This window comes from Notamacropus eugenii, chromosome 3, assembly GCF_028372415.1.
Source record: "Notamacropus eugenii isolate mMacEug1 chromosome 3, mMacEug1.pri_v2, whole genome shotgun sequence".
NCBI classification, from domain to species: Eukaryota; Metazoa; Chordata; class Mammalia; order Diprotodontia; family Macropodidae; genus Notamacropus; species Notamacropus eugenii.
In genome coordinates, this window is record NC_092874.1 from 287,671,011 (window position 1) to 287,686,696 (window position 15,686).

The window sequence follows — 15,686 nt, forward strand, 5'->3', positions numbered from 1 at the left end:
TTTTCATTTCATGATAGAGTAGCTGTCTATAACAAGATGGCAGAGTTTCAGTGTTATAGGGAGTCAAGTCCAAAAACATGTATTAACATTAAAAGGACTAAGATTATCAGTTAATTCAAGAATTTTTAATTTCTTAAGAATAATTTTACTGTTATTTACTATAATTTCTCCTATCTGTACAAATGATTATAAGCAGCTATTATAATTTTACTTTGGAATAAGATTTCATCCTGTTTTCTTTAGCCTGTGCAAAAGTATGGTGTCAGTTGATGGTCCTTAGAAGTATTCTTAAATTCTGGTCCTTTTAAGTACCTACTGTGTGCCAGAAATTGTGCTAAATACTAGAGATACAAAGGAAAAAACAAATCTGCCTTCAAGGACCTAACAGTCTAATGGAAAAGACAATATGCAAACAACATATAGACAGAATATAAATATAGACAGAAACAAATATATCCAGTATAAACTGGAGGTGATCTCAGAGGGAAGGCACCAGCACTGAGTCTGGCAGAAGGTGGCATTTTAGCTGAGACTTGGAGGAAGCCTGGATGCAGAGAGTGCCTAACACAGGAGATAGCTAGTGAAAATGCACTGAGTTCAGAGATGGAATATCTATCATTGGATCACAGAGTACCTGGGGGGGAGTTTGAGGTAAAAGGAAGGGTAAGAGAAAGTCAAGTCATAAGGGGCTTTAAAAGTCAAAGACAGACTTTTATTATTGACCCTGGAGGTCATAGGGAACCATTAGAATTTAGTGAAGGAAGGTGATATGGTCAGACCTGCATTTTAGGAAGATTGTTTTGATACCAAGTGGAGTGGGGGGAGACTTGGGGCAGGAGAACAACCAACAGGCAATATTCCAGGTGTGAGCTGATTGAGAGACTGCACACCAAGGTGATAGTGGGAAAAGAAACACACACACACACACATACATATAAGATATACATATGAGAGATGGCAAAAATGCACTATCTACAGGAGCTGGCAACTTACTGGGTTTGTGGAATGTGAGAAAATGAGGAGTCCAGGATGATGTCCAGGTTTTGAGCCCAAGTGACTGAGAGGAAAGTGGTATCCTTGATGATTATAGGGAAATTAGGAAAGGGGAGGATTTGGGGGGAGGGACGATAATGAGTTCAGTTTTGGATGTACTGACGTTAAGATGCCTATGGGACATGTATGTCTGACAGGCAGTTGGAGATGTCATAAGGCATTTACACTAATCTTTGGTACTATATATATATATATATATATATATATATATATATATATATATATATATATACATATCACTGTTGTGGAGAAAAGTACAGCATACAATTTTATTTTATTTATTTTTAAAATTCAATTTAATCTTATTTTCAGTTTCACATTCTCTCCTTCCCCTACTAACCCTACCTTATTGAGAAAGCTAGAAAAACAAAGGCCATTATAAATATATATAGTCACATAAAACAAATTAAGAAAAAAATGTTTCCATTTCTACTGAGTCCCTCAGTTCTCTATCTAGAGATCGATAGTATGTTTCATCATGAGCCCTTTGGAGTTGTGATCGGTCATTTTGTTGATCAGAGTTAACCTAGCTTTATAATACTGTTGTTATATGAAATGTTCTTCTACTTCCGTTCATCTTACTCTGCAATAGTTCATATAAGTCTTCCCAGGTTTTTCCAAGATAATCCCCTTCATCATTTCTTATAGCACAATAGTATTCCATCACGATCATATACCATAACTTGTTTAGCAACTTCCCAATTGATGGTGACCCACTGAGTTTCCAGTTCTTTGTCATCACAAAAAGACTTGCTATAAATATTTTTTGTCCATATGGGTCTTTTTCCTCTTTCTTTAATCTCTTGGAGGTATAGACATAGTAGTGGCATTGCTGGGTCAGGGGGTATGTACAGTTTAATAGTTTTGGGGGGCATAATTCAAAATTGTTCCCTAGAATTGTCGGACCAGTTTACCTCTCCACCAGCGGTGCATCAGTGTACCAGACTTCCCAGAGCCCCTCCAATGGTTTTCTTCCTTTTTTTGGTCTTAGTCAAATCGAATAGGTGTGAGGTGGTATAGGAGAGTTGTTTTAATTTGTATATTTCTAATTATTAGTGATTTAGAGCATTTTAAAAATGACTTCTTATATCTTTGCTTTCTTCTTCTGAAAACATTCTATTCATATCCATCCATCAATTTGGAAAGATAACATTTAATTTTGAAAATCTGTCTTATGAAAGCATGAGTCAGAAGGTAGAAGTGAATCAAAGCAATACCATGGATAAACATTTTTGTAGCAAAGTATGTTGCTTGCAGCTAGTCTACTTCAAAGAATGTGAGTTTTTTAAAGACGTATTTTGCTACAGGTTAAACTGACAGGACAATGGTAAAAATAAAGTTTCTTTAGCATTCTTGACATGGAAGGGAATTCCTTTCCACAATAATTACACCAATATTAAATATTTACTACGTGTTAAGTTCTATGAAAGGTACTGGAATGTTAAAAGGAAAAAAATACCACAGTCCTCACCTCTGGTAAAGCAGGCTCTGATGCGATATGCAAATAACTGTGATATAAATTAAATAGAACATGACAGAAATAAAGGAAAGATACAGTGTCCGAGGAAGACTTGGGATCTTGGGTTCTAGTAATGGAAGTGGCCTTAGATCTAATAATGAGGGTACAGATGAGCAAAGTCACATTTTCTGGCCCTGCATCTGGTACAAAGGGGGAGTGACTAACACTTTTTAAAAAAAGGTTAATTATGTCATTGTTTTACTGAAAGTGTCAGTCAACAAACATTAATGCTAATCATGAAGGTGGTAGTGATATCTTATAAGGGCATGACAGATGCAGAAATATTTCTGGGCTACATGGTAAGTTCCTTCTACGGATTAGCCTTCAAATAACACCAGTTCTTTTTAGAGAGAACTACTTTCCCTCAGGCAATCAAAAATAGAATAGCATAGGGTAGAGGTTCTCAAAGAGTTTGGGACCCCTTTACATGCTTAAAAATTACTGAGGACTCCCCCTTGCAAAGAACTTTTTTTATGTGGGTTATATCTGTTGTTGTTTAGTCGTTCAGTTGCATCTGACTCTTTATGACCCTGTTGGGGTTTTCTTGGCCAAGATACTGGAGAGGTTTGTCATTTTCTTCTCTAGCTCATTTTACAGAGAAGGAAACTGAGGCAAACAGGATTAAGTGACTTGCTCAGGGACACACAGCTGGTAAATATCTGAGGCTGGATTTGAACTCAGGTGCTCCTGACTCCAGGCCTGGTGCTCTAACCACTGTGCTACCTTGCTGTAGACAATCTACAGATACTTTATTAGAAATTAAAACATTTTAGTACTATTATGAAAATAGTTTATGAAAGGGTTTTGAGGTCCCTCTGGGGAGATCCCAGACCAAATTCTGAAAACCACTGGCTCAGGATTTACAAGGTGACCTCCGATGTCATCTAGTCTGAACTGGACTTAAGTAGGAATCTCCATTCCACCACTCTTGACATGTGGCTAACCAGTTTCTTCCTGAACACCACCCATGATGAATGGGACTCCCTATATCCAGACACAGTCCATTTCTCTTTGAGACAGCTCTGATTATTAGTAGGTTTTTCCTCATACAAAACCCAAATCTGCCTCTCTGTAGCCTCTTCCTATTACTTCTAGTTTTGCATAAGGCCTTTCTCACAAAGGTCAAGCTCTCTACATGGACCTTTGATTCCATCCTATCCTGTCTCCCCGGTAAACAGCCCTCACAATCATCCTTCTCTTTCAATCCCTAGTCCCTTCCCTACTGCCTCCAAACATGCCCAGGTCTCTAAAACACCCCTTAAACAGTCAAACTCTTAGCAAAAATTGCCTACATTAATTGTTTCTACTTCGCTTTCCTCTCTGGTACTGTTGACCACTCTCTCCTCCTGGATCCTCTCCTCTCCAGGTCTGCCTGACAATGCTCTGTTCTGCTTCTCCTTCTACCTGTCTAACCACTCATTCTCAGTCTACTTAGCCAGCCTGTTATTCGTGGCATGTCCTTCAACAGTGAGGGTTCCATCCTTGTCTCTCCTTTCTCTCTATATACTCTCTCTCTAAACTCATCATCTCCTACAGATTCAATTACTGTCTCTAAACAGATGATGCCTAGATCTAGACATCCAGCTCTGGTCTACCAGTCTGATGCACCAGTCTGGCATCATTGAGTCCCTGTGGGAGAGCCAACAAAACTTTGACTTCTGCATTGTCTTCCATATTTGGTCTCTATTTCTATATCCCCCTTTTCTAAGAATATGGCTTTGTATTTATAAAATTCTAAGAAACAAAAAATATACCTGCATATGCTCTATGTTCTAGTTAAACTTACCTACATCTCCATGTGACAGCACATCTCCAGCCTCCATGCCTTTGTATAGGCTGGCCACTATTCCTGGAATGCCCTCCTTCCTTACTTCTGCCTCTTAGAATGCCTGCTTTCTTTTTCAGTGAGACAATCAGGGTTAAGTGACCGGTCCAAGGTCACAAAGCCACTGAGTGTCAAGTATGAGACCAGATTTTATCTTCCTCCTGACTCCAGAGCCAGGGCTCTATCCACTGCACCACCTAGCTGCCTCCCCTAGCTTCTTTCAAAGCTCAGCACTAATACCCCATCCAACTTGTGGCTCTTCTGGATCCCCCAAACTATCACTATCTTGCTGCTCAAATTTCCTCGTATTCACTTTGTATAAATTTTGTACCCATTTAAATGTGTTATATTGTTTCCCCTTATAGAAAAATGCTTTTGGAAGGCAGGGCTGATTTTAATTTTGTCTTTGTATTCCCAAAACCCAGAGAAGTGCCTGGAATAGAAGGTGCTTAATACATGTTTACTAAATGATTGATGATCATGATCCACAAGTCTAGGAACTCTGTCAAAAGGAAATGAACATTACTCTGCCTTGAAATTTTTTTTTATATTCCTGGCAAGTCCTAACAATCATTGCTCTCTGAATGTTTGCAAATGCTTTAATAATGTTTGGAAATTCTTCCAGGAATTGAAATAGGTTGACCTGTTGTTTGAAGAATTCTTCTTCCCCTTTTTGAAAATCTGCCCATTTTATCTGTCTCCAGGCTTGCAATACTTTTACCTTCTAATTAAGTTTTCCCAAAGATCAAATGAGATGTTTGTAAAGATGTTTGCACATGGTATTTGCTTAATAAATGCTTATTTGCTTCCCTCTCCTTCCCCAGAGATCACTAATAAGACCTCAGCAATTAAATCTATGATTTGTATTGCCCTAAGCTGGAGTTTATTTCAGCCTGATGACAACAGTTCATTAAAAGAAGCTAGGGGTTTTTCTACCAACTCTTTCAATTCTCTTTGAACCATTTTTGTCCTATTCTCCTCAGTCTGCAGATCATTTTCACTGAAAGAGAAATAAGTCTGATAGGAGTTGAGTGGTTCTGCCTTCTCATCATTCTTGCTCTGTCAAGTTCAAACTGCCCCTGCTGTAACTTTATTTTTATTTTTTTGGTGAGACAATTGGGGGTAAGTGACATGCCCAGGGTCACAGAGCTAGTAAGTGTCAAGTGTCTGAGGCTGAATTTGAACTCAGGTTCTGTAGACTCTTGAGTCTGTGCTCTACCTGCCCCCCCATTTTTTGGGGGTGTAGCAATCAGGGTTAAGTGATTTGCCCACATGGGGTAACTTTAAAAGCCCTTTTTTTGATCTTATCATTCAGCATAGCTCAGGGCATGTACTTAGGTGCTCCTCTCATTATCTAGAGTCATAAAAAAGTAGGGCTACTTCCTGACAAGCTTCCTAACCCTCCCCACCCTGACCCCCAGCAACCAGATAACTATTTGGTTAAAAACAGCTCCAGAATTAAGTGACTTGCTCTGAGTACTCAGCTGTTAAATATCTGATGCCACTTCAAACATCAATGGCTGTACCAACTCTCAACAGAGGGATGTTTGGAGGGAGGGAGACAGACAAGCAGGGCAGCTTTGGAGCTTAACTGGGTTGAATCTGTTTTATACATATATGTTTTTTCTTTTAAAAAAGTTGTCTATAATTGAGATTCATGGTTTCAGATCTTGTTCAGTTGTGTCTACCTTAACTCTTCACAAGTACATGGCCCATGGGGCAAAACCCATGGGGTTTTCTTGGCAAAGATACCAGAGTGGTTTGCCATGTCCTTCTCCAGTGGATTAAAGCAAATAGAGGTTAGGTGATTTGCCCAGGGTCACACAACTAGTAAGTGTCTGAGGCTGGATTTGAACTTAGGTCTTCTTGACTCCAGGCCCAGAGCTACAGCCACTGAGCCATCTGGTTGTCTCGTGCTTTTTGTATGCCATCCTCTTTTTCTGTTCTGATTTGGATATAGTAATGATCATGTTGGCTGAGTTTTAATTTTTAAAGGAAAAGGAAAAAAAGAATGTAAGATCCAGGAGACTTCTCTGCAGCAGGATCTGGGTCACAGACAGAAATATGACTTCTGGGGTAGGGGAACTGCCTTGCATGAAGACAATTCTGGGCTCTATGTCCAGATGGAGGCATGGGAACATTTCTTGCCCGGTCATCCTGGTCCTTGGCAATTTTACTCTAAGCATACTCAGATAGCTTTCCTGAAGCTGACTGATACACCAGGTCATGTCTTGTTGGTTGACTCCTCCTACCAAGCAACTATCCCTTGCTAAGGAAGAGGCATAAAGCTTCTGACCAGAGGTATGGAAGGTTTTTGATGATTCATTTCACTTTCTACCAACCAACAATCTGCCATCAGTGGAGAAAGGGCTTTCTCATGGAGTATGTTTACAACTTCTGGACATTTGCAACAGTACTGTAGGTAAACTAGGCACTTTGGTGGACAGATCAAAGTGGATAAGGCCTGATGAGTCTGATCTTGCATGAGCTCTCAGGAATCAAATTTGTGAATATCCTCCAGGACTCAAACAGTATATCTGCAAAGAGGTTCAGCTCAGTGCTTGACCATGGTGATCTCATATACTTTATGAGCAAGAGCTACCTTTCTTTCCCTACTCTCCTCGACTCACCTTATGTTACATTCCTGAATAACTCATGCAAATTGAAGGCAGGGGTAGACAGAGTAAGTAACCAATCTAAACAGACACCAACAAAACCTCTTAATGAGTTCAGGTATATAGCCAGTGGCAGTAGAGAATATAGATGGGGGAATCCCTGTGAGCAGAACCAGCGACTAAGGAAAATAAACCTTTACAAACCCAGGTGAGGGGATATAAGGACTAATTTACCCTTAATGCCACCTGATCTGCTATACTTCTAGTGGTGTTTTGGGGTGGGGATTGGGTACTTGGCTCAACACACCCAGAACATTTCTTAGGACTTATAACAAATTGCATTCCACACTGACTACTGTCAACAGATTTATAGATGAAGCTGGCAAGGGGTCACATGGCAAGTTGCATCAGCAGAATTAGACTGTTACTATCCTGGATGAGGCAATAGAGGGTATGAGCAACGTCAGCACTTGTAAAGAAATGTAAAGCTGAGCGGTCGTCTTGTAACTTCAAGAAGTATCACTATAAGAATACGGTGGCCACACAGGAAGGACTTTAGGAGTGAGAAGAATGGATTTCCCTTGGCAGTAACTAAAACTGACCATTATTGAAAAGGCCTGTGGTCAGTGATAGCTTTTGTAAGGCGATTCAAATCAAAGTGGGTTTGGGAAAAGTATGGCTGCTGCGAAGTTCCTCAGAATTCCCTTTTCCCCCATACCTCTCCTAAGGTGGCATGGGAAGTTGCCTGGGCATCTGTTTCTCTTTTCCTAGGGTTATCTTGTGTGATATGGCTTGGTACCTCCATACTGGTTAGGGACATTTTACAGTATTAAGTCAATCTATTGATACAGCTTGAGATAGCGTGAGTCTACATCCCTAACAGCAATTATATGAGACTCTGCCCTAGCAATATTGGGGGTGATCTGGGAACCCCAGGGATTAACACTGAGGTAATAATGCTATCCCACTAAAAATAATACCAGTTTGTCTTCAATGCCATTGAGGCAAAAGTACTGCTCCTTCATGGAAACTGGCACTGTGTGTTTAACGTTTGAGTATTAGTAAGATTTCATTAGAAAGAAAGCTGGATTTGAAGTCAGAGGACCTGTGTTCAAATTCTGACTTTGTTACTTACTACCTGTGTTACCTTGAGCAAATCACTTCTGAGGTAGCAGGAAATAGTGGCTAGAGTGTTGGACTTGGAAGCTCTGACCTGGAATTTCCCCTCAGACCCTCACCACCTCTGTGATCCCGCACTAAATCACTTAACCTCTCTGGGGCTCAGTTTCCTTATCTGCAGAATGAGGGTGTTGGATTCAGACATCTCAGATCCTTTCTACTGGCTCTAAAATCTATGATTCTCTTGATCCCCTTAAAATGTATTTATTCCCTGATTAGGTCCAAGAAAGACGCACTCGAGGTTCTCCTGCAGAACAAGGTTCAGAAGTGGCTCATCTATCACTTCTCTTTCCCTGCTATGCTTTTCATGAAGAGTGGTGAGAGAAAAGTCTGCCCTGGCTATGGGGGGAGGGGACCTCAATTCCAAGCTGGCATAGGACTGGTATCCTGCCATTTAACCTTGATCTGCCATTACAGTTGCATCAGGTCATTCTTGTTCTTGAACCAAAGATGGGGGAGGGTGGTTGATAACTTTTGTTTTAGATCCAGGAAGAGGACAGGGTAGAAATGAGTGGAAGATGACTTTTCAAACCTTTCAGAGACAATCTGAGTATAAGGTCATGTCATTTGGATTGTGCAACAGAGTGCAGCAGTAACAATGGATTTCATTATCGAGCTGTGGCCTCCACATTGGAAGTGGTGTCATCCTCCAGAAAATGGTTTACGTTATCCCTTCATTAGCTCCATCACAGGACCTGAGATAGCTTGTTTACTCCTCAAGGAAAGAACACACTTCTGTGTCTTCCTAGCCTACCTCTTACTGGATGTGAGTGCTTGATTTGTAAAACAGCTATTTCTACTCTGTTTACACGCACATTAGGGCTCACCTCTCCTCCCTATCTCCTCTGATGCTACAGAAAAGAGTAAGGAACCAGTGATACCTTCAAATATCTCAGTTGTTATACCTCCCACCACCAGGATGGCTGGCAACCTTCTGTCCATTGCAAAGATCTGTAACTGTATAGTCCATTCCTTTACTTCACATATCCCCTTCCATTCAAACTGCTTTTCATCCATAATTCTTCCCTTCACTTACTCCTTATAGTGATACAGTAAGGGCAAAGATTATTTGAAGGAGCTAGTCAGCATAGACTAATTTACATGGTCACAGCCACTACTGGTAGGATCTGTCTCCCATAGATACAGGGGTCACCCATCATATTTGGTGAGGTAAGATGGATATACAGGTCCAAATAAAGGAACAAGCGCACCATCTTTATGCCCCAGAGTTGGTGAAGGTCTTTCTTCAATGGTGCACCACACAAAGGCAGTGTCCCAAGGAAATCGCTTGCAGAAAGAAATGATGTCTGCCCCATTTAGGTTGCACAATCAGTCATGGTGATGGAATTCTAGCTATCCATGATGGAGCCAAGAGCCAACCTATGCTCAGAAGGCTAGTGCATATACAAATGATTTCACTCTTTAATCCTTATTTCTTACTGATGACTCTGGCATCCTGAACCCAGGAGCTCATCTCTCACTAAATCTGCCCATCTCTGACTTTTCTTGCTGCTCAACCCCTCTGTGTGGCTTTTAAAAAAAGTATCTGTTTATCCTATAATTGAAAGATAACATCCATAACTATTTCCACAAAGAATGGAGAGGATTGCATGTGAAACCACATATCTATTATGCACAGCTTGATTTTTTTACATATATGTTAAATTCAGCAGGTTAGTTTCAAAGCTGTCTTGATTGCCTGTTTCTCTCTAAACCTACTTCAGTTCTCTTCTGTGCATGTTAAAGTGCTTCATGAATACCCTTTTAGTCATTCATTCATTTTGGAATTGATCACTAACTTCTCACCTTTTCCTTCCAAAGTCAGGAAAAAAAAAGTCCCTTTTAACAAACTATCGTAGCAAAGTAAAACAAGTTCACACATTGTCCATCTCTGGAAGTGTATGTCCCGTGCATCTCCTTTAAGAGTCTGTTAGCTCACTGTCAAGAGGTAGAGAGCACACTCTATCATCCATCTTTAGGACTGTGGTCAATAATTTCACTGATTAGAGCTCTGATTACAATGTCATAACTGTTCTCCTGGTTCTGCTCACTTCACATGCTGGATCTGTTTATCCCAAGTTCCTCGGAATCTCTCTCATTGCTTCTTATGGCACATGCCATTCTACTCACATGTGACTACTTGTTCAGTCATTCCCCAATTCACGAGCACCCCTTCAGTTTCCAATTCTCTGCTACAAAAGTGCTGCTATGAGACTTTTTGTGCATACCGATACCAGGTAACATTTATATAGTGCTTACTACATGATAGGCAATGCGTAAGGACTTTACAACGATCTCATTTGTTCCTCACAACTATCTTAGGAGATGGGTGCTATTATTAAGCACATTGTACAGGTAATGAAATGGATGCAAAAAAAGGTTAAGTGACTTACCCAGGTTCCCACAGCTATTAAGTATCTGAGGTTGGATGTGACCTTGGTCTTCCTGACTCCAGGCCTTACTCTGTCCACTGTGGCACCTCTCTGCTCCATGTAGATCCTTCCTTTTTTCTATCATTTTGCAATCTATGACCACTCTGAGTCATAGGATTTTGTCATTTTGGGGGGGTCAGTTCCAAATTAGGAGAAACAGATTCCTAGGCACCTCCAGATTGCTGTCCAGAGTGGCTACACCAATTCACAGAACTCCAACAAGAGTGCAGTTAGTCTAGGATCTGTGCCTCATCTCTCACTACTCCAGTCCCTCCCATATACTGCTGCCAGAGTGATCAGACCAGAGCGAAGGGACTGTATCCCCATCCTACTCAAAAAACCCCAATGGTGGCTCCCTACTGACTCAAAGATAAACAGCTTTGCAGTTTTTAAAGCCCTTTGCAACTTGGCCCTAACTTGCTAGTCTCAGTGGACATTATTCTGACTCTCGCACTTTGGCCAAACTGTTTTTTCCCTCTGTCCCTCATATATGATAGTCCATCTACCATCTGATCCTCCCTCATACCTGGAATGTATTTCTTCCTTTTCCTTTAAGATGCCACTCAAGCACCATCTTCTGTATGAAATCTGTCCTGATCTTCCCTAGCTGCTAGTGCCTTCCCTTCCAAAGGGCTTTGTATGTTACTTTTATTTATTCAATTTAAATTTATTTTGTACATACTTACATACAGACTTGCTTGTCTCCACCATTAGAATGTAAGCTCCTTGTGGTAGGGATTGTTTTATTCTTGGTGCTTGCCTAGCTCAGTGCCTGCCAGGCTAGTTGATACTTATTAAATGCTTACTGATTGCCTGGTGTGCCTGTCTTTCCATTGCCCCTCCAACATTTGTCATTTCTGTTTTCATCATTTTTGCCAGTCTTAAAGTGTAAGGTAGAATCTGAGTTATTTGAATTTGCATTTCTCTTAGTATTACTGATTTGAAACATTTTTCTTATGATTATTGATTTCTTCTCCTTCTCTTTTTTCTCCTTCTCCTCTCTCCCCCTCCTCCTCCTTCTATCTCCTCATAGCCTCTGACCATTTATCTATTGGGAAATATCTCCTGTTCTTATTATATATTTGAATCAATTCCCTGTATACCTGGGATATCAGACCTTGGGCAGAGAAACTCCCTGCAAAGATTTCCCCCCACTTAACTGTTTCCATTCTAATTTTAACTGCATGTTGTGTGTGCAAACATTTAATTTTATATAATCAAAATTACCCATTTAGTGTCCTGTGATCCACCCTATCCCTTGTTTCATCAAACTCTCTTTTACTATCTATAGTTGAAAAAGTTTATCCCCTTCCTTCTTCCAAATTTTTTTATGATTTTTAAGAAATACCTAGGTCATGGTGTGAAATGTTGATCTAACCCTAATATCTGCCAGCAATTTTTGTCAAACAGCGACTCTTCATCCCAACAGTCAGATTCATAGTTCTTGATCTTGGCCCATTTGAATGATTTTCCTGCCCATACCTACAATGATACTTGTCAGGAAAAGCTGAGCCATTTTTATCACCACATCGCCAACTGCAGGAAGAAACTGAAAATAACTCACCTACAATATGGTCATTAGTGTACAGGCTGGAGTATTGTTCTACTTCAGCTAAGTAACTTTATACTAATCAAAGGTAAGAAATTATAATTTTTTCAGTTTTTGTTTTGTGAACATATATAAGAAAGACTTAATTCAACCAAGATTCAAGGCCCCTTCAAAGAATGAGAAACTTGTGTAAACATGCGCTTCCACAGATAAAACAAGTATTAATGATGAAGTTCTTAGGACTGGAGCCAACAATTTGTGAGTCACAGACAAGATAAAGGATTTAGTGAAGGGTGGACCTACTAAAAACTTGAGTTGTTTTTTTTTTTTTAAACTGAGAGTATGATTTCTAGTTCAAGGAAACCCCAGGCATCCAATCCCCTTCCTTTCTCAGGGTGAAGAGTCATTTACCCTTGGTGTGTTCCCCTTCCCCCACACCTGAAAAAAGCTTTAGGAATTTAAAAAACATACACAGACATATGGAAGTACCAACTATCTCCCCACAAACATACTCTTCTCACTCTCGTCAAAATAAATAGGTAGCACCAATCCAGCTGAAGTAGGACAGGATTTCCTTAGCTGGAGAAAGGGAGGCAGGACATTCTAGATAGGGAGAAGGATGTGGGCAAAGGAAAGAGAAGTAGAACACAAAACTTTATGACAATGAAAAGCCTTTAATGGCAAACTGAGCTTAGCATTTATGCCATGTGCAACATGAAACCATTGGACTACATGGTAGGTTGTTGGGTATAAGAACAATGAGAAGTAAAGCATTGGTTTGAAGTTAACAGTCTGTGTTCAGCATTTGGCAGGTAGAAAGCTGGTATAAGGCGGAATTAAAACAGCTATATGGAATGAGTTAAAGCAATTGGGAAGGTAAAAATCATTTCCAGTGTTGATGGAAATCAAATATGTATTCAGTGCTCTGAAAAGCTGAGCTAAAATCCTTAACCTTAATGGACCTGTGTTCTCATCTGTGAAGGATAATGACTGTCCCTTAGCCACATCTTCTCATCCTCTGTGATTATCACCTTCTCCCCTAAATCTTCCATTGACAATCTACCCAATACATTGCATTGGGTCAGGGTTTGAACATTTCTTGGAAAACAGTGGAGCGCCTGGGCTGTCTGTGAAACTCCGATTTTCACTTGCTGAATTGCATACTTCACTTTTTTTATGTCTGCTGGTTCTACTTAGAAGTCAATACTGATGTGGTTTAGTTTTTTCAGTCTCTTCCTGATTTAATGTATTACCCTCCCTGAAAGTTCTGAGCCTTACACATGACGAATGTGACTTAATTTATATATATATGGATGTATAAGTGCATGTTAGTTTATACATACACATATATAAATTAACATTTGCAATGTGGAAGGCTCAGAACTTCATAATACAGTGTGGTAAGTGTAATTTTCTGGTACAAAATACAAATTTGTGGCGATATTAAGGAGTGTCCCTCATGGCACTCCTCTGCATGCTGACTTCCAGAGGGTGCCTACCTTGCCTACTTCTGGTGAGATTATTTTACTGAATTTGGAAAAAATAAAATCTCATGATAGAAAGATAAGCAAGCATAATGTAAAGTAAGTACCCTAGTCTCCGAGAGTAATTAGGGTTCTGGGAAAACATTTTTACAGGTACACTACATCATTACAATTCTTGATTACATCGAAGACCTTTTTCTCCACTAGAACTATTTACACAGTTACTGAGGACTATTTGGCAAAGGAAATCAAGGAGCACTTAATTACTTTACGATATGGCATGCAATTAACTCGCTGAATACAGTCATGCCTCTGGGCATTTCTCCCCTTCTCTGGGAAGCATTTCATCCTAGGCTGGGCACATTGGGAGCCTTACTTAGAAAGGTATCTCTTAACTCCTCAACCCAGAAAATACTGAGGATAAATTCCCGTGCAACGTGTCCTCCCACTCACATGAGTTCTAGGCAGCTGATGCAATTCCAAGGCACCGAGCGACAGCTGTTTTTACTGTACCTCTTACTGTAATAGCGGTTCAACGTGGCTGAGTCTTCAGCCGACGATAATCCTGGAAACCCAAGTGCCTGCTGTAGCTAAAGCAGCTCTAGAATATTCAGCCATCGCTAGCTAGCTGCTAAATCGGGCCAGCCTCGGCTAGGCATTACACAGATTTCGGGAACATTTGTCTTCCAAGCCTCCTCAGCTAAGTCTCTCTGTTGCCAGTACCCGGGAGAGGGACCATAGGTATAGCGCCAGAAGGGGCCCCCTCTTCCCAGATTTTTAACAATGAGCGGACTGAGACCCAGAGAGAACAAGCCGATGGCCCAGGGTCGCACTGCCCTGCACGGTCCATCCATTCATGATCGCGTCCAAGGATCCTTACAACAAAAGGGCTAGCTAACCGCAGCAGCTGGTCCCTAGGCGATGGGTCCCGCAGCTCCCATCCGCCGCCACACAAACCTGCCTGGAGATGCTCTGCTAGCTAGTCCGAAGCTCCCGAGACAAAGGACACCACCCCTCTCACAAGCTACGCTTCCCTCCGATCCCAGCCCGCCGGTCTCCCTCCCACTTTTAGCACCACCTCGGGGTGCCCCCTCGCCGCGGCCCGGACGGAGCCCGCAGGCCAAGTTGGCAGGGCGCGCGGTGCCCACTCACCCGGGCGGTGGAGAATCGCCTTAGCAGCTGGCCGCTTCGCCACAGCATCTCGCACGGTTAGCGGGAACGCATCGAGTGGAGCCAGGTCCCCGGGGCAGCAGTGCCTCATCGCTCGCCGGCCGGCCCCGCAGACGGCAGGGCACGCCCCACTCCAGCTGGCAGAGGCTTAGCTGGTCTGACGCAACACCCCCAACCCCGCCCGCTGCCTCTTCAAGGCCCCAGCTGGGCCGGCGCGCGCCTCCCGGGTGCGAGCGACACGTCGGCACAGCCCTGTGCGTCCACCTGCCCCAAGGCTGGGCATCCTCTGCGCCCACGGGGTCAGTAATTCACCCGGCCTTCAGTGACTTGAACGTCGGAGGCGCTCTGGCGCATGCTAAGTGATGATGGAGGAGAGGGAGCACAGAAACCAGTTTGGGGGGGAGGGGGTTCTAGAATTGGGCTTCCTTCCATCCCAACCCTCCCTTCCCAAGCTGAGTGGGATGGGGACTGCCTCTCTCCTGTGCGAAGCACGCAGGGTCTTCCATCACCGCAGAATAGGGCATTTATCTCACCATCAGTTCTCGGCAAACCATATATGGTAATATTCATTCACTGAACAAACAGTTTTATTAGGCTTTCCGGGTAAGTGTTTGTTAATGGATTTTCAGGGAGGATCTAGGACGTGTGAGACCTGTGTTCATGTTCTACAAAGACAACTAAAACAGCCTGTGACCACTGGGAGATTCCAGTTTAGCGGAAGAGATTAGAGTTACGCAAACAATATATGGCAGAATGTGCAAGGAGAGGTATGGAGGAAAATGTTAGGAATGTACAAAAAAAGTTGACTTCTTTTGGGAGAATGAGGAAAGGCTTTTTGGAGAGCTGCCACCTGAGCAAGG

The 15,686-nt window shown here is 41.8% G+C and overlaps 1 protein-coding gene across 2 annotated transcripts in view; it reads right to left on the minus strand.

Moving 5' to 3' along the window:
* The window catches only part of ALDH1L2 (aldehyde dehydrogenase 1 family member L2), a 58,021-nt gene extending 42,933 nt beyond the window's left edge, over window positions 1-15,088 (minus strand). The window contains exon 1 of one of the 2 annotated variants that reach the window (XM_072655804.1): window positions 14,809-15,088. In XM_072655804.1, the coding sequence (XP_072511905.1) occupies window positions 14,809-14,856 (48 nt within the window). In that variant the 5' untranslated portion in view covers window positions 14,857-15,088. The remainder of the gene's footprint in view (window positions 1-14,808) is intronic. The other variant, XM_072655803.1, reaches the window with a different exon arrangement.
* Window positions 15,089-15,686: the final 598 nt, after the last annotated feature.